The sequence below is a fragment of the Scyliorhinus torazame genome, chromosome 18 (genome assembly GCF_047496885.1).
Source record: "Scyliorhinus torazame isolate Kashiwa2021f chromosome 18, sScyTor2.1, whole genome shotgun sequence".
Classification (NCBI taxonomy): Eukaryota; Metazoa; Chordata; class Chondrichthyes; order Carcharhiniformes; family Scyliorhinidae; genus Scyliorhinus; species Scyliorhinus torazame.
Genome location: NC_092724.1, coordinates 150,528,687 through 150,552,773, shown reverse-complemented (window position 1 = coordinate 150,552,773; position 24,087 = coordinate 150,528,687). Strand labels below are relative to the sequence as shown.

The 24,087-nt window shown below is 46.4% G+C and overlaps 1 protein-coding gene across 2 annotated transcripts in view; it reads left to right on the top strand.

Annotated features, from left to right (window-relative positions):
* Positions 1-24,087, top strand: part of tmem235b (transmembrane protein 235b) — a 78,999-nt gene that overhangs the window by 25,554 nt on the left and 29,358 nt on the right. Inside the window, exon 2 of one of the 2 annotated variants that reach the window (XM_072483582.1) lies at positions 9,248-9,328. The exons of the other annotated variant lie outside the window; for it this stretch is intronic. Within the exon in view, the coding sequence (XP_072339683.1) occupies positions 9,248-9,328 (81 nt within the window). The remainder of the gene's footprint in view (positions 1-9,247; positions 9,329-24,087) is intronic. 2 annotated transcript variants of the gene reach the window in all.

The window sequence follows — 24,087 nt, the reverse complement described above, 5'->3', positions numbered from 1 at the left end:
TCCTGGGTCCGTATCCTTCTATTCCCATCCTATTCATATATTTGTCAAGATGCCCCTTAAATGTCCCTATCGTCCCTGCTTCCACTACCTCCTCCGGTAGCGTGTTCCAGGCACCCACTACCCTCTGCGTAAAAAACTTGCCTCGTACATCTACTCTAAACCTTGCCCCTCTCACCTTAAACCTATGCCCCCTAGTAATTGACCCCTCTACCCTGGGGAAAAGCCTCTGACTATCCACTCTGTCTATGCCCCTCATAATTTTGTTTGTTGCTGTTGGGTGAATTGGACATTCTGAATTCTCCATCAGTGTACCCGAACAGGCGCCGGAGTGTGGCGACAAAGGGATTTTCCAGTAACTTCATTGCAGATGCTTCCTGACTGCTCCCATACATCACCAAGTAGCCCAATGGTTAGCACTTCACAGCGCCAGGTTCTCAGGTTTGATTCTTGGCTTGGGTCACTGGCTGTGCGGCGTCTGCACGTTCTCCCGTGTCTCCGTGGGTTTCCTCCGGGTACTCCTGTTTCCTCCCACAAGTCCTGAAAGACGTGCTGTTGGGTGAATTGGACATTCTGAATTCTCCATCAGTGTACCCGAACAGGCGCCGGAGTGTGGCGACAAAGGGGTTTTCCAGTAACTTCATTGCAGTGTTAATGTAAGCCTACTTGTGACAATAAAGATTATTACTATTAATTATTTTTAAAGTTTGTCCAATTGACTTGTACACACCAGCAAGGCTCCCAATTTCAGTATCCTGTCTGTGGTGAATCAGCTGAGAAGATATCGGCTAACTGGCTTCAATGCCCTCGAGTGAAGATCAGCTAGATTTCCTGCTTCTGATAGCACCAGTGACTGATCCTTACTGGGAGTGAATGTGTGTGATGAAATTAGGATGTGAACAGGACTGGGCTCCGAGATGACGCCCGACAGTCAGATTCCCCTCTACACTCACTATCTAGTTTCACATATGAATATACTGAGGTACTACACGTGAGCCTGTCAAGGATTGTACCTCAGCAAAGCCATCATGTGAAGAAAGAAAGGGAGAGAACAAAGAACAAAGAAAAGTACAGCACAGGAACAGGCCCTTCGGCCCTCCAAGCCTGTGCCGACCATGCTGCCCGACTAAACTACAATTTTCTACACTTCCTGGGTCCGTATTCCTCTATTCCCATCCTAGTCATGTATTTGTCAAGATGCCCCTTAAACGTCACTATCGTCCCAGCTTCCACCACCTCCTCCGGCAGCGAGTTCCAGGCACCCACGACCCTCTGTGTAAAAAAACTTGCCTCGTACATCTCCTCTAAACCTTGCCCCTCTCACCTTAAACCTATACCCCCTAGTAATTGACCCCTCTACCCTGGGTAAAGTCTCTGACTATCACTCTGTCTATGCCCCTCATAATTTTGTAGACCTCTGTCAGGTCGCCCCTCAACCTCTTCCGTTCCAGTGAGAACAAGCCAAGTTTATTCAACCTCTCCTCATAGCTAATGCCCTCCATACCAGGCAACATCCTGGTAAATCTCTTCTGCACCCTCTCTAAAGCCTCCACATCCTTCTGGTAGTGTGGCGACCAGAATTGAACACTATACTCCAAGTGTGGCCTAACTAAGGTTCTATGCAGGAGAAAATCAGTAAAGAAGAACATATAGTAATTTGTACCACTTTCTATTTATTATCCCTGTAATTTTACAAGGTGGAAAACAAAGTGAATCATTTTAAAATGTGGATCGCACACTTCCTTTTCTGTTTGGTTGTCCCTGTTTCCTATGGGATTTTATTAAACTCAGCTTTCTTTTCTTCGACGTTTACTGAGATGAAAAATGATTAAATATTTTATGGGCTTAATTTATTTCTGAGATAGGTTTGCCTCAAGATGCCATCCAAATTGCTTTTATTACCAAGATCAATGAGGCAGGACACCACAAACAAATTTTGAACAAAGTGCTTATTCTGACAGCATTTAACCTTAATCGGTAACACTATGTACTTGTAATTTATCTCACAAATGTCAGTCACAAACCTTCACACGAATATAAACTAATATTTAAAGCCTAAATATGTTAGAAACACCAGCAGAGCGTAATAACAGGGCAAGTGAGGAGGTGTGTAGCCATTTCCATTTTCTGGCATGCAGTTCAAGGACACCGGAGCTGCTGCCCCAGTGCTGGGGGATGGGGGGGAAGGGGGAGGGGAAGGGGGAGGGGGAGGAGGGAGGAGGGGGGAGGGGCAATTGGGGGGGATGGAGGTGGGGGGGATGGAGGTGGGGGGGATGGAGGTAGGGGGGGTTGGGGGGAGTTGTGGTGGCATACCTCAGGGGCTTGGGCTTGGTTAGGGGGGCTGAAGCATTCTAGATCAGGGGGGTGAGGGGCTTTGCATCTGTGAGGCCTTCCAAACCCCCCGAGGACAGAACCCTTCTGCAGCTTCTATCCTGAAATTCAATTTCACCCCCTTTGACTGTGAGCAGCCTCTAGCTTCACAGTTGAAGGCTATTTCAAATGAGGAAGTGGCCTTGTTAGTTGTGACTTCACGCTCCTCAACTCTCAAGTACCTCCCGAGAGGGCACACGTGCCATGCCTCAGAGGATGATTAGTGTACTGCATGTCCAGCAACCTCTGATGCCTGAACAGTGTGCCTGAACACTAGGAGCATCAGCACCATAGAAGCAGCTGCCAACAATCAAACACTACAGAGCAGGGCTTCACCACTGAGAATTTTCTTGCGGGCAGAGGGTAGGTGTGTGGATGAGCGGAGGGCAGCTGAGCATGTCCTCCGCAATGTTCCCGGCAGAGATCTGGGGTCTAGGGGTTCCTGACGTGGCCGGGGGTCAGTGTGCAGAGCAAAGTTTGCCAGCACAACTGGCTCGCTGGACGGCACTCTGAGAGAAGGCGGGACAAGTAAGGGTGGGGGAGGTTTGAGGGATTTGAGGGTCCCGGGGTGGAAGGCCTAGCTGACTGTCAGTCTCTTTCCTTCTCCAATTCCTCCCAAGTAAAATGATGTTTGGTGGAATCGATCCTCTGGAGGCTGCCCTTGTGTTGCTTGTGGCTGCCGAGGTGGACAGACGCTGTGGAAGGCAGCAGCTACAACGCACGCTGGAGGTGGCACCCCGTGTGCAGAAGGCTGCTGCACATCCTGAATACCTGGCCACCCATCAGGCCGATGAAGGACCCAGAAGGGGAGGCCTGCGTGTACAAAGTGTACAGTTGTCGTTGGTCATTGAATGAGCTGACGGACACCATGTGCCACAGAAGACTGCATCTCAGAAGAGAGACAGTGCCGCACTGGTGCCACATCCTTGTGGACATGGCACCTCATGCAGGAAGAGGACACCCACTCTCAGTGGCTGTGAAGGTCAATGCAGTGTGACCTTTTATGCCTCTGGATTGTTTCAGGGGACCTGTGTGGCATATCACACTCTTCCGCTCACAGCTGCATCCGGAAGGTGAGCGCTCTGTATGCCCGGGTATCCAACTATGTCACCTTCGAGCTGGACCAGGCCCACCAAGATGCCTGGCCTCCAGAATTTGCTGCCATTGCCAGATTCCCCAGCACCAGGGAGCAATCGATGGCACGCAAGTAACCCTGCGAGCACTGGGGCATTAGGGAGTGTCCTATATTAACATGAAGGAGTTCCACTCCCTGAATGTTCAGATCGTGTGCGAACACCACTTCTGAATCATGCACGTGTGTGCCCGCTGGCCTGGGAGCTTGCATGACAGCTACATCCTGGGGCACTCAAACATCCCCGGTATCTTCGAGGACACCCCAGGATGACGGGTTGGCTTGTGGGGGACAAGGGATACCCGCTGAGGTCTTGGCTGATGATGCCAGTGCAGAGCCTCCTCCCTCATGGTGTGTTTGTGCCCTGAGGGACTCCATGGGATGGAGGGGCAGCTGGAATGAGCTCCAGAGGCCTATGAGTCACCTGGCGCTGCCAGTCCTGGAGGCTCCCCATTGTCTGCACTGGTGTTGAGCCCTCAGCGATGGTCCTCAGTGACTGGCTCCAAGCTCTGGAGTGCTTTGGCAATGCCCATATGTGTCTGGGACATGTTCCTCAGCAACTAGGACATGATGTTGCGGCCCTCAGCCATGGTTGTCACAGACTGAGCCATGCCGTGGTCACCACCACTCAAGATCAGGGGGTTGGATAGGGTGGACAGTGAGAGCCTTCTCCCGCGGATGGATATGGCTGGCACGAGGGGACATAACTTTAAACTGAGGGGTAATAGATATAGGACAGAGGTCAGAGGTAGGTTCTTTACGCAAAGAGTAGTGAGGCCGTGGAATGCCCTACCTGCTACAGTAGTGAACTCGCCAACATTGAGGGCATTTAAAAGTTTATTGGATAAACATATGGATGATAATGGCATAGTGTAGGTTAGATGGCTTTTGTTTCGGTGCAACATCGTGGGCCGAAGGGCCTGTACTGCGCTGTATTGTTCTATGTTCTAAGATGCGGACATTGTCCTCCAGGTCCACAAAGGACATTCACACCAATAACTGTGACAATTACTCAAATTATCCACATGGAATACTCATTGAGCACAACAAGAAAAAAAAAACACAAGAAGCACAGCAGAAACAAGAACAACAACAGCCAGAACAAAAATAACATGAAGCGCAACAAGAACAACAAAAACCACAAGAAGCATTGCAGGAACAAGAACAAGCACAACAACAAAAACTACAAGAGCAACAAAAACAACAAGAAGCATAACAAACACAACAACAAGCACGATAAGAACAATGATGAAAACAACAAAAACAGAAACAACAAGAAGAACAACGAAAACAACACGGCAGCACGGTAGCATGGTGGTTAGCACAATTGCTTCACAGCTCCAGGGTCCCAGGTTCGATTCCCGGCTTGGGTCACTGTCTGTGTGGAGTCTGCACGTTCTCCCCGTGTGTGCATGGGTTTCCTCCGGGTGCTCCGGTTTCCTCCCACAGTCCAAAAGATGTGCAGGTTAGGTGGATTGGCCATGATAAAAATTGCTCTTAGTCGAAAACTGCCTTTAGTGTTGGGTGGGGTCACTGGGTTATGGGGATAGGGTGGGACTGTGGGCTTGGGTAGGATGCTCTTTCCAAGAGCCGGTGCAGACTCAATGGTCCAAATGGCCTCCTTCTGCACTGTAAATTCTATGAATGAATGAAGAAACAACAAGCATGACAAAAACAACAACACGAATGACAACAACAAGAACGACAATGAAACAACAAAGACAGAAACAACAGAAACACCAACAATGAAACAACGACCTGTACAACATGGTGCAACTTTGCACAATGCCACAGCATGCTGCAAAACAATGACAAGACTATAAACATGCCATGGCATGACAAAGAATCTCACGGATTCACATCTGCTCCAGAACAAGCAAGCACACCAGCTTTCAAGGCAGATGACACATTAAATCGATACCACAAGCACAAAAAAACGTCCATGTCAGTCAACATCAGTGGTTCGACCATTCAAACACCTCGGGATGACTTGTTGGTTACTTAACACACAAGAACACTGACGACATTCACAAAGGAGTTGCAATATCAATATCACCACGTCAACAAAAAAAAAGAAAAAAAACTCAATGACCAAATTCATAAAGTTTGGACTCATAAATGTTTTTATTCAGATTGGACTCATAAATATCAATTGACTTTGTATAATAATCAATATCATCACCACTTGTACAGATATACATATCATAAGTAATCTAACTGTTTTGTACAATTTTCTTTACCACTGTACAGAAAATATGTAAAAGAAAAAAAGGGGGATGTAGTGATCTGTATATATACAAGGGGTCAATGTAGATGCAATACAACTGAGCAAGCACCAGAGGGAGCACGGGAGAGGTATAAATAGAGACAGACAGGAAGTTAGAGGGCACTTCACAGGAACGGCAGCTGGGAGCAGAACAGACAGGCAGCTCAGATGTAACATAAGTTAAGCGCAGGAGAGAGAACAAACTCACAACAAAGCATCTACTTCAACTTTAAGACTACGAGCTTTATTCAGAGACAAGGAACAACACAGTCACCTCCCTAGCAGTGTTGGCCTCAGGGCCATGCATTGTTGGCACCATTGCCTGCGCCTGCAGCCTTTGGGGCTCCTCCAATCGACTGTACAGTCGCTGAAATGTCGCTGACACCCCCTCCTAAATCTCACGGCTGTGCCCTGTCATCTGCATCAGCTCTGGGAGAACCTTGTCCAGAGGCTTGGCATCTGGCTGGGACCCAGCTGAGTCCTGGGAACCAGCAGACCTCCGACTGCTGTCTCCATTGGATGTTCCTGCCTCCACCTGATGTGCATCAGCAACGGTGTGGTGCTCACCAGATTGTGCCCCAGAGGCCTGTCCATCTATGTTACCCACCGAGCTGTGTGCCTCTGATCTGATAGAAGGAGCGGGTGATAGCCTTGACTCCTTGCCGGTGCCCTCCTCGGAGCTTTCCTCTGAGGTGGTCTCTTGGGCGGCAGGGGGTGGGGAGTTGGGGGGAGGAAATGACTCTGGATGCCCCGGCCCCATTAGATGGAGATCCTGCGAGAGAATGGATATGTGGTCAGTGAGCGGGAAGGATCATTTTGGCTGACATGAACAACTCACTTGAGACAGATCATCTGGGTGAAGAGACATTGTTCACTGTCTAAAATTACTAACTGCATAAGTAGCTGTCAGACTGTGCTGTGGTTAAGGGGTCACTGACTTGGGACCGTACAACATGTGTCATTTCCCCTAACAGCACTCAGTTTCGTAGAGAACTTAGCCCATCCTTTATTTGAATGGGATGAAATCAGATCCATTGCACCAGCTGTCTGATATGATGTGGGACACATCTCACAATTGTTTCCCTTCCCTTCCTTTGATCTCACAGGTAATGCACATGAAAGGCAGGGGATCAGAGAACTGGAAAGCTGGCCCCACTCTGAGAAACAGGTAAAGAGTTTCTAATGGTTAACTCCATTCTACCTGCGGAAGATGGAGAGATGGTTGGGATATTGCACGTTGCAGGTGTACAGGTGCAGTCACTATGGCTTCCTTGTGAAGCAGCATCAAGCCAGAAATTTTTGTAACCTTCTCTGTCTCCTTGGGCCTAAGGGGTATAAGCTCACCCATTCTGATACCCTTGTTTCCTGCAAATTTATCACAGTGGAGGGTCTGATGATAAAGAAAAAGATGATGAAAAGGAGCAGAAGTGAAGGAACCAAGCGCTCACAAACTATGACGATGACGAGAGTCTCCAGAGCAAGATTTGGCTCCATGTTCCTCTGCCCCAACCCCCTGGTGTTACTTCCTATGTCACTTGCTTTGTTACAGCCATACATTGACTAAAATACTCGTATTTTCCATTCATGGGATGTGGTCATCACTGGCAAGGCCAATATTCATTTCCAATCCTTAGTTACAGTAGAGAAGGTCGTCGTGAGCCATCTTCTTGAACTGCTGCAGTCCAAGCAGTGAAGATATTCCCACAGTACTGTTGGGTAGCGAGTTCCAGAATTTTGACCCAGCAATGAAAGAATAACAATACATGTTCAAGTCAGGATGATATCTGGTTTTGAGGTGAACTTGGTGGTGGTAGTGTTCCCGTGCAGCTGCTGCCCTTGTACTTCTGGGTGGAAGAAGTCACATATTTAGGAGATTTTGTCAATGAAGCCTCAGCTTACTTGGGGCAGTGTATTGTGTAGTTGCGTACATACTGCTGTCACTGTACACTGGTGGTGGAGGGAGTGAGTGTTGTTATGATCCCCGCAGAGACAGATAGCTTCTAAAAAAATAAATTTATATTCTCTAGTGATCAACTCAAAGAAACACATGACAAGATTTTGTGTTTTAAGACTTTTATTGTAACAAACAAACTAAAAGCAACATTGACTAAACATTTCTAATAGGCAACTAATACACTAAACTATAGGGAAATATATCACCCCTTTACTTCCTAACACAACTGAAAACCCCATGTCATGTTTATACTTTACACTGCAATCCCCACAGAATTGCAATCTTCAGGGGAACCGGGCCAAAGTTACTCGCAGCTTTTCCCCATTTCGTTACCATCCAGTGTCCATCAAAAGTAATTTTCATCAGTCTACTGAGAATCCCTGAACCGAGTTCTAGCAGCAAGGCCCACTTCAGCTATTCCTTCTCCTAGCCATACCAGGGTGAATTTTCCAGGGTCCTTAAATTTCCACAGGTCCCGTCTACACGACCAGAGAATGGGCTCCCACCATCAGCTTGCCTCATAACTAATAGAAATCTTTCCTCTGTCTTTTCCTCTGCTAATTACAGCAGTTGCTTTTCAATCTTCATCTGTCTAGGACCTCTGAGTCAGTAAATCTGTCTGCAGTAAGGCCAGCTGCTTTTTCCTTTGTCTCCAGCTGTTAAAGATTGGCATCTCTCTTTCAATAGGGCTTGACCTGGACCCTGTCCCCATGGCAACCAGGTCACATGGTCTTGTTGCCAGGCAGAACTAGGAGGGGGTCAAATTTTCCTCTCACCCACTCCCTTTTACCTTGATTTAAAGGAGACAGTTTAAAACATAACTATCTTTTAAAACCTCACATTTGTAACAAAGCATAAGGTGCTAGATGGGATGTCAAGCAGACTGTTTTGTTCTGGATAGTGTTGAGTTTCTTGACTGTTGTTGCAGTTGCACCTAACCAGGCAAGTGAAGAGTATTCGATCCTGACTTGTGCCTTGTAGACATTTTAGAGACTTAGCGGAGTCAGAAGGTGAGTCGCTTGCTGCAGAATACCCAGCCTTTGACCTGTTCCAATAGCCTTGACATTTATGTGGCTGCTTCAGCTTCTGATCCATGACAATTCCCAGGCTAACAACGTTAGGGGATTTAATGATGATAATGACATTAAATACGATGATGGCTGGTCAGACTCTCTTGTTGGGGATCCTCTTTGCTTGGCACTTGTTGTTGAACAAAGTTTACTTGCCACATACCAGTCCAGGGCTTTTGTGACTGTATGTTAAGAATTAGATGTGTTATATAAGGATGTCTGTAAATCACCCACCCCCTTATATTAGCAGTTCCCTAATTTTACAGATAAACTTTATAAAACTGAAATGAATAAAAGTTAAACTGGTGCATGCAATTATTAATGTACATTAATCTGAATAATAATCTAATCTAATAATGAAGGTTGTTACATTCACTACTCTTTACTACAAATATTTAAACAATATTTAGGGTCCTGTGTATAAAATATTTTAAGTCTCATTTTTATTTTACTTTCAGGTAAAAATGCTTGCATTGCTTTAATAGACCCTTTTGGGGAAGAGAGTCAGAATGTACCTGAATCACAACGTCACTTACTGTGTAAGTCATAGTATATTCTGTGTGAGTCCTGGCATTTTGTGTGCGAGTCCCAGTGTTTTCAGTATAAGTGGCAGTATTCTCGGTGTAAGTGCTAGCATTTCATGTGTGAGCCCTTGTATTTTTTTCTGTAAATGCCAGCTACTTCTGTGTTTGTCTCAGTAACTTCTGCATGAATGATACCTTCAGGGAAGATTTTTATTGAAGGGACAATGAAATTGTGGAGCAGATTACCAGCAGGTGCAATGGAACAAAAACCCATGGCAAATTTTAACAGTAGGAAATGGATAGTTCCGTAATCACAGTAAGAGAAGTGATGAGGGGTGGAAGTCTCCGACCCCACGCTGGGTTGGAGAATCGGCCGGTCGGGGTATGTACCGACTCTCCGGCCCGGGTCCCGGAATGGGCGGCGATGCCGGAGTAAAACACTCCCCTTTGTACTCCGGCATCGGCACTTAGCCGCCGTTGGGAGAATCCCGCCCGAGCTATTTAAGGGATCACATGTGGTCTGCCTAAAATACTAGTGTTTCAATGTATCAATAGCACTCACTTCTTGAAAGTAACCCATTTAATCACAGCCTCCACCAGTTTGCTGAGAGAGATGAGAGGAGAAGGTAGTAGATTTAAGGTGATTGTTAGAAGGAATGGAGGGGACATGAGGAAAAGCTTATTCACCCAGAGGTTGGGGGGGGGGGGGGGGGGGGGTGGCATCTGTAAGTCACTTCCTATGTTGGTGGTTGAGGTTGAAATGCTCAACTCATTTAAAAGGTACCTGGATCTGCCTCTGAAGTGCTGGAAACTGCAATGCTATGGACCAGGAAAATGGGATTAAAATAAGCGGCTGGTTTATTTTTTTTCTCTTGCTCTGGCCAGCGCAGACACAATAGGCTGACTGGCCTCTTTCTGCTTCATAACTTGTCCACGGTTCCATATGGAAAGAGGGAGATTGTGAGGTTAACAATTTGTGCAGAAGAAAAGAGATTCGGGAAAGAGGGATGGAACGAGGAACGGAGATTGAAAGAGAGACAGATTCTTGAGTAGTGTGAGAAAATAGGGAAAGAGACAAAACAAACAACGGTGCAAGAAGAGGAAGCGGTTTCGCAGGAGGCCATCCGGCCACAAATTTCCCCTCCTGTGGATAAACATTCCAGCCAATCTGATCAATTGCCTCCCTCCTCCTCGTGGAACAATTGGTGCTGCAAACTCCTGCCCCTCCAGCCCAACAAGTGAAGGCTCGTCTGGCTACTGAATTAGTTGTGGACTTCATTCTGACCTCCAAATGTCTGAGCATGCACAGAACAAGTGGGTGAATGACAAAGAAGCAGCAGGTGGAGGCAGCCCAAAGGATGATGTCCTTATTCCAATTCACAGTTAATTGTTCAAGCCCTCACATCAGAATAGCAGTGCAATTGGAAAGGCATGATCTCATTGGTGGGAGGGAGGGAGGGCAGGCTGTCAGGAGGATACAGATGGTTTACGGAGAGATATTGACAGGCTAAGTAAGAAGGCAGAAAATTGGCAAATCAAATTCAATGTGGGAAAATGTGAGCTGGCTCATTTTGGGCTAGTTTAGCACAGTGGGCTAAACAGCTGGCTTCTAAAGCAGAACAAGGCCAGCAGCGCGGGTTCAATTCCCGCACCAGCCTCCCCAAACAGGCGCCGGAATGTGGCGACTAGGGACTTTTCACGGTAACTTCATTTGAAGCCTACTTGTGACAATAAGCGATTTTGATTTTGTTTGGATGAAAGAATGAGAAGGCGGATTATTATTTAAATGGAGAGAGAATGCAGGAAGCTGTAGCACAAAGGGACTCGGGGGTTCCTGTTCATGAAATCCAGATAGTTAGCATATAGGTGCAGAAGGTCATAGGGAAAGCAAATGGAAATCTGGCTTTTATTTCAAGGGGGCTGGAATAGAAAAGTAAAGAGATGTTGATGCAAATGTACAAGGGACTAGACATGCCAGATTTGGCATACCGTTTACAGATTGGTCCCTTTATTTACGGAAAGATATATGATCTTTGGAGGCAATGCAGAGAGGCGGTTTACTAGGATGATCTCGGGTATGGAGGGACTGCCATATAAGAAAATTAAACAGGTTGGGTCTGTACTTCTTGGACTTCAGAAGAATGAGAGGTGAGATCATTGAACCATATAAGATTCTTAGGGGGATAGACAAGATAAGTGTTGGAGGATGTTTCCACTCATGGGAGAGTGTAGGACGAGGGGAAAGTCACAGAATAAGGAAGTGCTCATTTAAGACGGATTTGAGGAAGAATTTCTTCTCTCAGTGGTGAATTTTTGGAATGCTTTACCCCAGGAGGCTGAGTCCCTGAGCATTTTCAAGGCTGAGATCGATAGATTTTTAAAAATAAATTTAGATTATCCAATTAATTTTTTCAAATTAAGGGTCAATTTAGCGTGGCCAATCCACCTACCCTGCACAGCTTTGGGTTGTGGGGGCGAAACCTACGCAAACACGGGGAGAAGATGTAAACTCCACACGGACAGTGACTCAGAGCCCGCATCGGACCTGGGACCTCGGTGCCATGAGGCAGCAGTTCTAACCACTGTGCCACCGTGCTGCCCAGATCGATAGGTTTTTAATCAGTTGGGGAATGAAGGGTTATGGAGAGAAGGCAGGAAAGTGGACATAGTGGGGTTGATCAGCCAGGATCTTATTAAATGGGGGAGCAGGCTGGAAGGGCTGAATGGCCTACTCCTCTACCTATTTCTTATGGTCTATTAAGGGTCTGAGAAGTGTGGAACTTCACCCCACAAAAGCAGGAGGTAGTAGCTGGATCAATCATTTTCAATCAGGAATTGATAGTTCTTCACCAGCTAAGGTATTAAGGGACATGCAAGCAAACTCAGAGGATGGAGTTGGGATACAGATCAACCATGATCTCATTCTTATGGAAGCTACACACAAACACACACGTGTCAAAGAGCTAACCATATTGCAGGACAGCAGACAAAGGCTGGAAGAATCCCATCTGGCATCACCTTTCCCAGAATTGTTACTTCATTACGGTTCCACATTCCCATGAGGAGCCTGGGAAAAGTTAATTCCAGAGGGCAGACCCCGATACTGAAAGAAAATTAACAAGAGGAAAAGAAACAGAAGACCACAGGGCATGCCTTGCTTCAGAACTCCCTTCGACTTCTTTCTTCCAGAAGTGCACCTAACCTCGCCAAGCCAATCTGCTGTGTTTTCCTCCCACCCAGTGATGAACAAACTCCAGAGAGCCTGTCCAGGGAAGGTTGTCATTTTAATAAGGCCTGTCTTTCAAAACTGTAGGGCGGCACGGTGGCATTGTGTTTAGCACAATTGCTTCACAGATCCAGGGTCCCAGATTTGATTCCCGGCTTGGGTCACTGTCAGTGCGGAGTCTGCACATTCTCCCCGTGTGTGCGTGGGTTTCCTCCGGGTGCTCCGGTTCCTCCCACAGTCCAAAGATGTGCAGGTTAGGTGCATTGGCCGAGCTAAATTGCCCTTAGTGTCTAAAATTGCCCTTAGTGTTGGATGGGGTTGCTGGGTTCTGGGGATAGGGTGGAGGTATGGACCTTGGTTGGGGTGCTCTTTCCAAGAGCCGGTGCAGACTCGATGGGCCGAATGGCCTCCTTCTGCACTGTAAATTCTATGATTCTATGAAAACAGGTGGAGACCTCTCTCATCAGGAGTTGCTGACTGTCTGAGAGTTAACATCTCCTCCTTTATCCCAAGTGCATTATCGCTAGCTCCTGCCTCATGGTGAACCCACTTTCCCCATTACTACAACCAGTAGAGAAAATATGTACAGTACAACATTAATATCGACCAAATCACTATCACAAATGCATATACCAAACTTACCAAGATTGTCATCAGGGACCAGCAAAAAAATCAAATTTGTGAACACGGGGACCACCTTATTATTAATAATCAATTAAAATTACACTTTCCAGTGATTTCATTGTTTAAACTAGGTTTGTATTCCCTGGAATATAAAAGATTAAGGGATAATTTGATTGAGGTTTTTAGGGTTTTTGAAATAAATTAATAATATTCCCGATCTTCCTGTTGGTGGGGTAGTCTAGGACGAGAGAACATCACCTTAAAATCAGAGCTCGGTTACTCAAGAGGGAAGTTAGGAAAGGCCTTCTTCCTGCAAAGGGTCTGAGAAGTGTGGAACTTTACCCCACAAAAGCAGGAGGTAGTAGCTGGATAAATCATTTTCAATCAGGAAATGATAGTTCTTCACCGGCCAGGGTATTAAGGGATATGCAAGCAAACTCAGAGGATGGAGTTGGGATACAGATCAACCATGATCTCATTGAATGGCTGTCAGGGCCGAGTGGCTGAATGGCTTATTCCTGTTTCTATTAAAGCAAATTACAGCGGACGCTGGAATCTGAAACCAAAGAGAAAACATTGGAAAATCTCAACAGGTCTGGCAGTATCTGTAGGGAGAGAAAAGAGCTAACATTTCGAGTCCAGATGACCTTTGTCAAAGCTGAAAGAATTAGAAAGTGAGAAATATTTGTACTGTGGGGTAAGAGAATGAAAGATGAGTCATGGCCACAGAAACCAAGGGAACAGAGTGCAAATAGCCACAGAAACCAAGGGGAAAGAGTGCTAATGGCAGTCCCCAGAGAGAACAAAAGGTGTGAAAGGCCAAACAGCAGAGAAACTAACATCAGAGGGTAAACTGTGACAGATGTAGCTGTGGGGGGATGGGAAGGGGAAGCAAAGGGGAGAAAAGGTAAGGGAAGGGTGGATAAGATTGGGGGGGGGGGGGGGGGATATATATAAAGAAAGACAAAAATGAAAGAAATGGTAAAAGACAGTTAAAATGAAATCATTCAGTTAGACTTCTAAGGGTTGATATTATAATCTTTCAATCCCAGGTTTGAGTCAGAACAAATGTCATCCAGGACACCTGTGTCCAGGGATCCATATTAATTCACAGACACTCTTGAATGTGTTTAAAGATATTGACTGGATGAAGCAGGCTTGTGGCACAGTGATTGCTGAGGATCTGACTACACGTTTCTTATGGTGATGGATGCAAAATCAATGGGCAAATCAGCACAGGCTATTCCTTTGTACCTTATTGGAGCAGTCTCCAGAGCCATATCAATGAATGCCTGTTAAATCAAATGCGATATCATTTAATTCCAAAACTTCTTTTACATTTTAAGAGGCAGATCCTGCCATATTGTTACTGTTTGTTCCTGTGAGAAAATATCTAGGGATTCAAGTAAAATTAAGGTAACATTACAAACACAACTGTTGTTGACAGTCAATTAAAATAAGGGCATTAAGATGACGGTGATACTTCATTGAAATATGATACTTAGGTTTTGTTTTGCAATGGTTTTACACATCTACTTGTACATCAACATCAACTGTTATTCTTTGATCTTAAATGATCAAATTAGATGTTCTAAACTCACCCACAAAATTATTAAACCACTGTTGTAAGACCAGAACATAAACAACATTGGCAATTTCTGGAGCAATTTTCTGCCTTTCCATCTCCTGCTCATAGAATGCATCAAATCAATGGTCAGAAACTCTGATCCCTGCTTTGTTAGCATTGAGCAATTGTCCCACACACTTTCTTCTTTGAATCACCTTCTCAAGTGGTAGCTCATATTCTGAGACCTAAACAATCCCTCGAGTCATGTCAAACTTTCAGCTTGGAGCAACAACCTCGGATAAATGAACAGAACAGAACAGAAAGGTCAAAATCATCTTCTAAAATGGCTCTCATTTTGTTAGTTTTCCAGCAGGAGTGAGAGTATTAAGAGGGACTGGACATAACTAGACATTCACCAAAAACAAAGTCTGGAGAAGAATCATAGAATTTACAGTGCAGAAGGAGGCCATTTGGCCCATCGAGTCACACCGGCCCTTGGAACGAGCACCCTACTTAAGCCCATACCTTTACCCTATCCCCGTAACCCCACCTAACCTTTTGGACACTAAGGGGCAATTGATCATGACCAATCTACCTCACCTGCACATCTTTGGACTATGGGGATGTTGATTCCCAAATTTCTTTCTCTGTCAGTCTGGCCTCAATAAAAGTTGAGATGGATTCGCACGTAAAAAGAAGTTATTTATTTAGCTTGCAAGCTTGATTCATTTCATAGAAATATAAGAGACATCCAGTTTCCTATATCCCAGAAAGCGAATGAACAAAGAAACAAAGGAATCTCTGCAAATCAATTCAAATGGTATCAAGTTTCACATACTCGACGCCCATAGGTCAGCCTATATCCCTCCTGACCTGTTTGATCTATTCTGATTGGCTCACTTCCAATCCCTTTCTCTGGCCCCTATCAATGCAGCATCACTCTCATAGACACACCTCTTCCTGCTTTTTCCATGCGGTCTCAAATCCCTTTCTCCCTAACTGCCAGAATCAAAGTGGCTTATTTCTACATTACATTAACTAGTATCTCTAAAGTAACTATTTTATATCACATTCGTCATTCCCTCCTTTTATCATTCCATGATAACCGAACTATCCAATCCATAGCTACGGTTCCTCATCTAAAAGATCCGTCGCTGCATTTCCAATTCCTGTCTTAGCCCCCCTTCATCTGCCTCACCCTCATGGATTTTAACAGTTAAATTTTTTTTCGATGATTGGGGCGGTGATCTGATCCAGTGCACCCCGCATTCTACCCATCACACATTTAAGGATGGCCAGGCCCACAAAGATGCAGCCGATAGCTACCACTAGATACATGGCCATATTTATCAACCAGTCCTTCCATCCTCCAAATCCCCAGTTACCCCAAGAGCCAGGATCCTGCATCCCGTCCAAGTGATCCCGTATGCGATCCATAACTTTAGTGATGTTAGCGGTCAAGTCCTGAACTCCCATGATACACTTGCCCTGTACTATGGCGCATACCCCACCCTCACGGGCCAGAAGATAGTCAAGAGCATACCGGTTCTGCATTGCAAACAACCGTAGCTGAGACAACTCCTTGGTTATTGCCCCGAGGGCTCCCAAGGTTTCATTTCCCAAGATGGTAAGGCCGCAAATAAAATAATTCCGATCACTGACAGCCAAGGGACCCCCCACACCTCCCAGTTTATCCAACTTTGAAATGCCATTCGGGCCGCCCAGCAATGCGGAAAGCCCTAGTCCCAACAGTGATATGAGAGACATTCGCCCAGCCACAGAGGAGCTGGAGGCCGGCGTTCAATGGAACGCAAGTAGTGTTGTAACAAACGCATTGGCCAGACGCCTGGGTGATATGGCACCTCCTGTCCGTACAGGTGGGAAACAGACATGTTATATTTGTGTCCACCTCTACCAGCAAACAGCCATATCCTTCACTGCTGAAGCAATTCTCGTACGACCGGGAATCCCTATTGGGAGTGAAGTGGCTAGGTATGTACGCCCTCCACCGTCGCAGCCTATCGTACTGTGAATGGGAATTATCCTGAGGAAGGGGAAGGCAAATAGCCGGTGGTGCTGAACCCGGATCGTAAGGAAGAGTGACCTGATCGGGCAGTGGTTCGGAATGCTGACAATGAACCACCGTTTGGGGAGTGCCCCAAAGCGGTGAAACAGAAAATAACCTAGACACCGCTGCGGGGTTTGGGTAGCAGACAACCCGTCCCTGGCCATACAAGCGGTGGTAAATCTGGTAGAAGAGATTCATACTACCCGGGTTTTCCTCAGTTTGGCCTTTAATTAACTTAGGTGTATCTCCCGGTAACCTACGTTCTAGCTGTACTTCCCTTCTCATACGCCCCGTCCTCTCTCTAGTCCCTTTCTCTTTCTCATAGCCTCTTCCTACACTCTTCTGACAGCCTGATTTTACCTTTATTGTACCACTCTTAACACATCCAAAATCAAATTTACAAGTATTTCAAAAACAAGGCAATGTCCATATAATGTTCCCTTCCCATCGCCGGGACCGGTGCAACTGCTTCATGACTCCTGCATTCTCCTTAACTTTGATGACCTTCCATGAGTCGATACCATGTCCTCGTATATGGGGCAGCGAAGAACATCACCTTTGCATAGGTGATGTATCCTTGTAGATTGGTTGGGGCTACACAGATACATAATATTCCCCTTTTCTATGTCCATCGCCAATAACACACCAAGTGAAGTGAGGCCAAATATCAGACAGACGATGCGTAGCCACTCCATCATGCTCCACACCTGTAAAATAGCACTGGAGAAGGGAGGCAGGTTAGTATCCAACCTTTTACAGTAGTGGAGATGGACTCAATTTACAGTGATGTAGGTGGACCCAAGCACTTCGCCCCTCCACTTTAACTGCTGTGGGGGTGGTAAGGAGAACTTGGAAGGGCCCGTCCCATCGCGGCTCCGACCCCTTCCTAGTCCAATTTTTGACCATGACATAACTACCGGGCTGGACTGAAAGTGAGCTAGGTACTGGGGGCAATGGCTGGTGAGCCGCGCGGACCTGGCCATGGAGTTCCTTGAGCACTTGCGTGAGGGCTAGAACATAGGCGGTCATTTCTTCAGTCATCTGATGAAACTTTGGGCAGCACGGTAGCACAAGTGATTAGCACTGTGGCTTCACAGCGCCAGGGTCCCAGGTTCGATTCCCCACTGGGTCACTGTCTGTGCGGAGTTTGCACGTTCTCCCCGTGTCCGCGTGGGTTTCCTCCGGGTGCTCCGGTTTCCTCCCACAGTCCAAAGACGTGCAGGTTAGGTGGATTGGCTATGCTAAATTACCCGTAGTGTCCATAAGGGTTGGGAGGGGTTATTGGGTTGCGGGGATAAGGTGGAAGTGAGGGATTAATGTGGGTCGGTGCAGACTCGATGGGCCGAATGGCCTCCTTCTGCACTGTATGTTCTATCTATCTATCTATCTAAACTGAACCAGTCTGGGAACCTGCAGGCTCCAGGGAGTTCTAAGAGGCCTGCCATAAAGAATCTCGGCGGGAGAGAGCCGGGCCGGTCCCGCAGGTGTAACCCGCAGCTGGAAGAGGGCAACGGGGAGCAACTTAAGCCATGTCAGTCCCGTGTCTGCTCTTAATTTAGCCAATTTAGTTTTGAGGGTCTGATTGTGTCTCTCAACCAACCCGGCCGCCTGCGGTCTGTAAGCACAGTGTAACTGCTGGCGTATGCCCAACTGGGAGCAAAACTCCTTGTTAATTTGTCCAATAAAATGAGGCCCATTATCAGAACTTAACTGAGCTGGTATACCGTACCGGGGAATGATTTCCCTCATCAAGACTTTAACCACAGTAGCAGCTTTATTATCGATAGTCGGATACGCCTCGACCCATCTGCTGAACACATCCACAATGACCAAAACATATTTGTAACATTGACACCTTTCCAACTCAATGTAATCCATTTGGAGCGTCTCAAAGGGACCACTGGGCAACGGGGTTTGCCTCTTCCCACAAGGGATACCTTTTCCGGTGTTATATTGCTGACAAATCAAACACCGATTACTGATACTTTGGGCCAACCCCTGCATTTTAGGGTGCCATCAAGTGTCCAGCAACAAATCACTAGTCCCTCGAGCCCCACAATGAGTTGCAAAGTGTACACATTCAATGACCCATAAAGCCAGCACATCAGACATACAAGTCTGATGTGCAGGCGTGGTCCATAAAGAGGAAACAGAATCATATGTACAACCTAACCGTTTCCACATTTGTTTATCACTCTCAGGAGCGTACTCCTGTAACCATATGACGTCTTGGATGGTTGGCATTGACTTGTCAGAAGCAGACATATTTATAGTAGATCGTTTAGTCTGACTTAACATCTTAGGCACCATCACTTGCTGAATTTGCGCGGCTGTTCGCGCTGCACAATCTGCTCGTTCATTACCAACGTCAACTGGGGTTGTACCATTCGTGTGGGCAGCGCATTTAATAACGGAAATCTGCGCGGGCATAAGGAGGGCCTGCAGTAGGTCATTAACTAAACCCCGGTGGGATATTTGACCACACATAATCATGTCAGGTTGTTCTGACGAAATGTCACTCAAATCGCCCCTTATTGTGGTAGTTTCCTGAATCAAGGCTAAACAGTCGTGGCCAGGTGCGTCTTCATGGACAGGGGGACCACTAAGAAAACAGGCTGGATTGATAGTGGTACAGTATTTAAATGTCAGACGTGGATTGTTCAAAAGGTATATCTCATACCTATTCTGACGAGCTGCGGTAAGATGCTGAGTCTGCAGTTGCCTCAGTAGTGCGATGACCGAGTGGGAGCTATACACCGTAATATCCTGTTGGAGGGTGAGAGCATGTAACGGCTATGCAATGGCATTGATTGAACGTAAATCCTGTACTAATCGGTACTGGTCTGGTTTGGCTGGTTTAGGCACAGCAAGTATGGGGGTGTTACATTCTGATTGGCAAGGGACCAAAATACCCTGTTTCAACAGCTCTTGAATTAATTTATCTATTGATGGAGCAGCTTGAGATTTCAGGGGGTATTGTCGAATGGAAGGTAGCTTTACATGATCCTTAATCATCACCTTAATAGGTGTAACATTTGTCTTTCCCACTTGTGATGGGTATTCCGCCCAGACTTGTGGATTGACATATTCCAACACATCATGTCCCCTGTGATGCTGCAGTCGAGTGTTAATCGTTTCAGGGACCTCAAAATATTTTATGGTAGTGCCGTCCGGCATGACTTGAAGTGCGTAGTCTGTTGGATCCGAATGATCCACTGCCCTCCTGACCATTCGCCCCATATCCCTGGCATGGTATTGGTCATGGACCTGACGTGTAATATGAGGGCTTACCGAAGCTGACTGTGGCCATAAATGTGGTGATATTGTAACAAAATCGGCTGTACCTTCTTTTCCCGTGACTGTGGCTGTAACCTTGACTGGCCATTCGGTCTCAAGTAATGGCCGGTATTTGTCCTCCAACTCCCTGTTTCGTCCAGTTCTGTCATAGGCCAGGGTAACGTGATGCAGTGACTGTTCAACGTCTAACGTCCACTACTGGGGGGTGATAGAAATATAGCACTGTTGTCTCATCCTCCTCTTCGCTGATCCACCCACCCAAAGTCACTATATTGGGGCTCCTGCTGGTAAACTACCATTTCTGCCGCTTGTTGGGGTCGCAGATCATCCTTTTTCATTACATACTCAGTCTTAACCTTTGTAACTGAGCCTCCTTCTTGGCCTACACTCTCCTTCCAGTAAAATCTGACTGCCCTTGCCATCTGGGAAGGGTCGTTCTCTGTCCAATTCATGTTATTACATTTCACAGCAGTAACCACAGAAGGTGGTAGGCAATGCATTAACATAGCACAGTATTGAGGGGAATTCTGACCATTTTGATACAGCAAATCGCCTGACTGCCCCCGGAAGATTTCATTAAAACGCTCCAGAAATTCCCCTGGCTCTTCAGTTTTCCTAGGTTTTAGGTCTAAGATAACAGAAAGATTTATGGGCCTTTGAAATGTGCTATTCAACGCATTCAAGATCTGTGTCCTTCTTTTCTCTATTTGCTCTTTTTTTTTTTAAACTTAAAAATGTTTGAAAATTCAAATTGAATTACAGCAACTTGCAAGCTTAGCTCTGATCTCAACTCAGAACTAAATTTACAATTTGCTTAACACAAACTTGTATAACATTTACAACTTAATTATTTCTTTATCTTAACAATTTTTCTTTTAACAAGTTTTTTTTTCTTTTACATACACATAAGTATTAGCAAAATCAACTATCATCTCCAGATTGACACTTTTTAAAATGGTGTCCATGATCTTCTTTAAGTTTCTATTAATCTCCAGATAAAATGAGATAAACCTTATTTCAAGTAAGTAAAACTTAAGATTCTGGCAATTTCAATCAATTGCTTTCGAAAATAATAACTTTTATCAAAGAGGTGGAGAAACCCACTGGTTTCCTTTAATTAATTCAAAACGTAACTTTGCTGGTGTTCACTGACTCAAAGGAAAGGTATCCGATTACACTACGGCTGCTGCTGTTATCTCAAAGCCTGAGTGAGAAGCACTGTCTGTTTTCAACTTCGCCTGCTGCTGTTAACCCTTTGAGAGACTTCTGCTTCAACCAATATGCAGCATTCCTCACAATCTCAACTAGACCTCGGAACTGCGTTTTTCGCCAATACAGTCCAAGGAGACAATTTTAGCTTAATCAACTATATATTTAAAACACTCACACATAGAGTTGAACCATCTTCAGATTTAAAAACAGTTATACTGGACTGAACCTTCATCTATTGAAGTCCCATCAGCCCCTGAACCCATATAATAGACTGAACCTTCATTACTGAAGTCACATCAACCTCTGAACCCTTATACTTGGAATTGAATCATCATTTGAGATGTCCCATCAACCCAAAACCCTAACCCAAGCCGAAACAACAATATGAAATCCCATCAATTAAATTGCTAATCCCCAGACTGACCTGTGATTTCGTCGAGGCGGTCTTTCTGTGCCAACCGCGAGTGACCAGACTAATCAGACGATAAGAAGAGGGGAACAATCAATGCGCGGTCGTTTTCCAGTTCTACATTGAGGGCCCTTTGTTCCCCATCCTCCTGTTCATAATCAGTCTAATTCTGATTTCGCAGTTGGATCAGGACCGCCCTGAGAAATCCCGGGTTTCGGCACCAAATGTTGATTCCCAAATTTCTTTCTCTGTCAGTCTGGCCTCAATAAAAGTTGAGATGGATTCGCACGTAAAAAGAAGTTATTTATTTAGCTTGCAAGCTTGATTCATTTCATAGAAATATAAGAGACATCCAGTTTCCTATATCCCAGAAAGCGAATGAACAAAGAAACAAAGGGATCTCTGCAAATCAATTCAAATGGTATCAAGTTTCACATACTCGACGCCCATAGGTCAGCCTATATCCCTCCTGACCCGTTTGATCTATTCTGATTGGCTCACTTCCAATCCCTTTCTCTGGCCCCTATCAATGCAGCATCACTCTCATAGACACACCTCTTCCTGCTTTTTCCATGCGGTCTCAAATCCCTTTCTCCCTAACTGCCAGAATCAAAGTGGCTTATTTCTACATTACATTAACTAGTATCTCTAAAGTAACTATTTTATATCACATTCGTCAGGGAGATACCAGAGCACCCGGAAGAAACCCACGCAGACACAGGGCGAACGTGCAGACTCCACACAGAGTCACCCGAGACCGGAATTGAACCCGGGTCCCTGGAGATGTGAGGCAGCAGCGCTAACCACTGTGCCACTGCGCCGCCGTAAACTGCAGGCAACCCGTTCCAGCATTCACATATAGTGCTGAGGACTGTGTCAGGAATTAAAATTACTGCTGCGTGATTGTTGAAAAAAGTGTTTCTAAACTACAATGGAAGGCTTGAATGCAGAAAAAAATTACCATTACCGAAATTCAATTTCCTTCCTGTACGTTCTGAGAATGTGATAATGAGACACAGCTCAACCTTTTTCTTGCACAGACCAGGGATTAAATCTGAGAGTTTCCATATGCTTTGTTATCTGTGTGAGAATATTAATCCATAATAATGATCAATTGCAGCTGCCTTTTTATGTCGCTGATGAAATGTCGTTCCTTAAAATTTTAAGGTGCTTTTTCCTCTCTCTGGCATTTTTTGTTTTTATTTTTTAGAATTATGTGGGTAGATTTTATGGTCAGCACTATTGTCACTTAGTGTGTGTGAACCATGGGCGTCATTGTCCGACCCCCCGCCGGGTCGGAGAATGGCCGTTGGCCGCCGTGAATCCCGCCCCCGCCGAAGTCTCCGCTCCCGGAGATTGGGCGGGGGCGGGAATCCAGCCGCGCCGGTTGGCGGGACCCCCCGCTGGATTCTCCGGCCCGGATGGGCCGAAGTCCCGCCCAGGAATTGCCTGTCCCGCCGACGTAAATCAAACCTGGTATTTACCGGCGGGACCAGGCAGCGTGGGCGGGCTCCGGGGTCCTGGGGGGGGGCGCGGGGCGATCTGACCCCGGGGGGTGCCCCCACGGTGGCCTGGCCCGCGATCGGGGCCCACCGATCCGCGGGCGGGCCTGTGCCGTGGGGGCACTCTTTCCCTTCCGCCTCCGCTACGGCCTCCACCATGGCGGAGGCGGAAGAGACTCTCCCCACTGCGCATGCGCGGGAAACTTTCGGCGGCCGCTGACGCTCCCGCGCATGCGCGGGGAAACTGACAGCGGCCGCTGACGCTCCCGCGCATGCGCCGCATTTCCGCGCCAGCTGGCGGGGCAACAAACGCCATTTCCGCCAGCTGGCGGGGCGGAAATCCCTCCGGCGTCGGCCTAGCCCCTCAATGTTGGGGCTAGGCCGCCAAAGATGCGGAGACTTCCGCACCTTTTTGCCGGCGCGATGCCCGTCTGATTTGCGCCGGCTTTGGCGCCAGTCGGCGGGCATCCCGCCGTTGGGGGAGAATTTCGCCCCATATTCTTCTCATTCTTATTCCAATACAATCATTAACCCATTTAATTTAATAGTGTCCAGGGATGACGTTCTTTACAAATCTCCCTTCTCATTGTCTGGCCTCCATATCAGGGTCCCAGGCTCGATTCCCGGCTTGGGTCACTGTCTGTGTGGAGTCTGCACGTTCTCCCAGTGTCTGCATGGGTTTCCTCCGGGTGCTCCGGTTTCCTGCCACAAGTCCTTGTTAGGTGAATTGGATATTCTGAATTCTCCTTCTGTGTACCCGAACAGGCACGAGTGTGGCGACTAGGGGTTTTTCACAGTAAGTTCATTGCACTGTTAATGTAAGCCTATTTATGACACGAATAAAGATTATAATTATATAATTAGGCAGC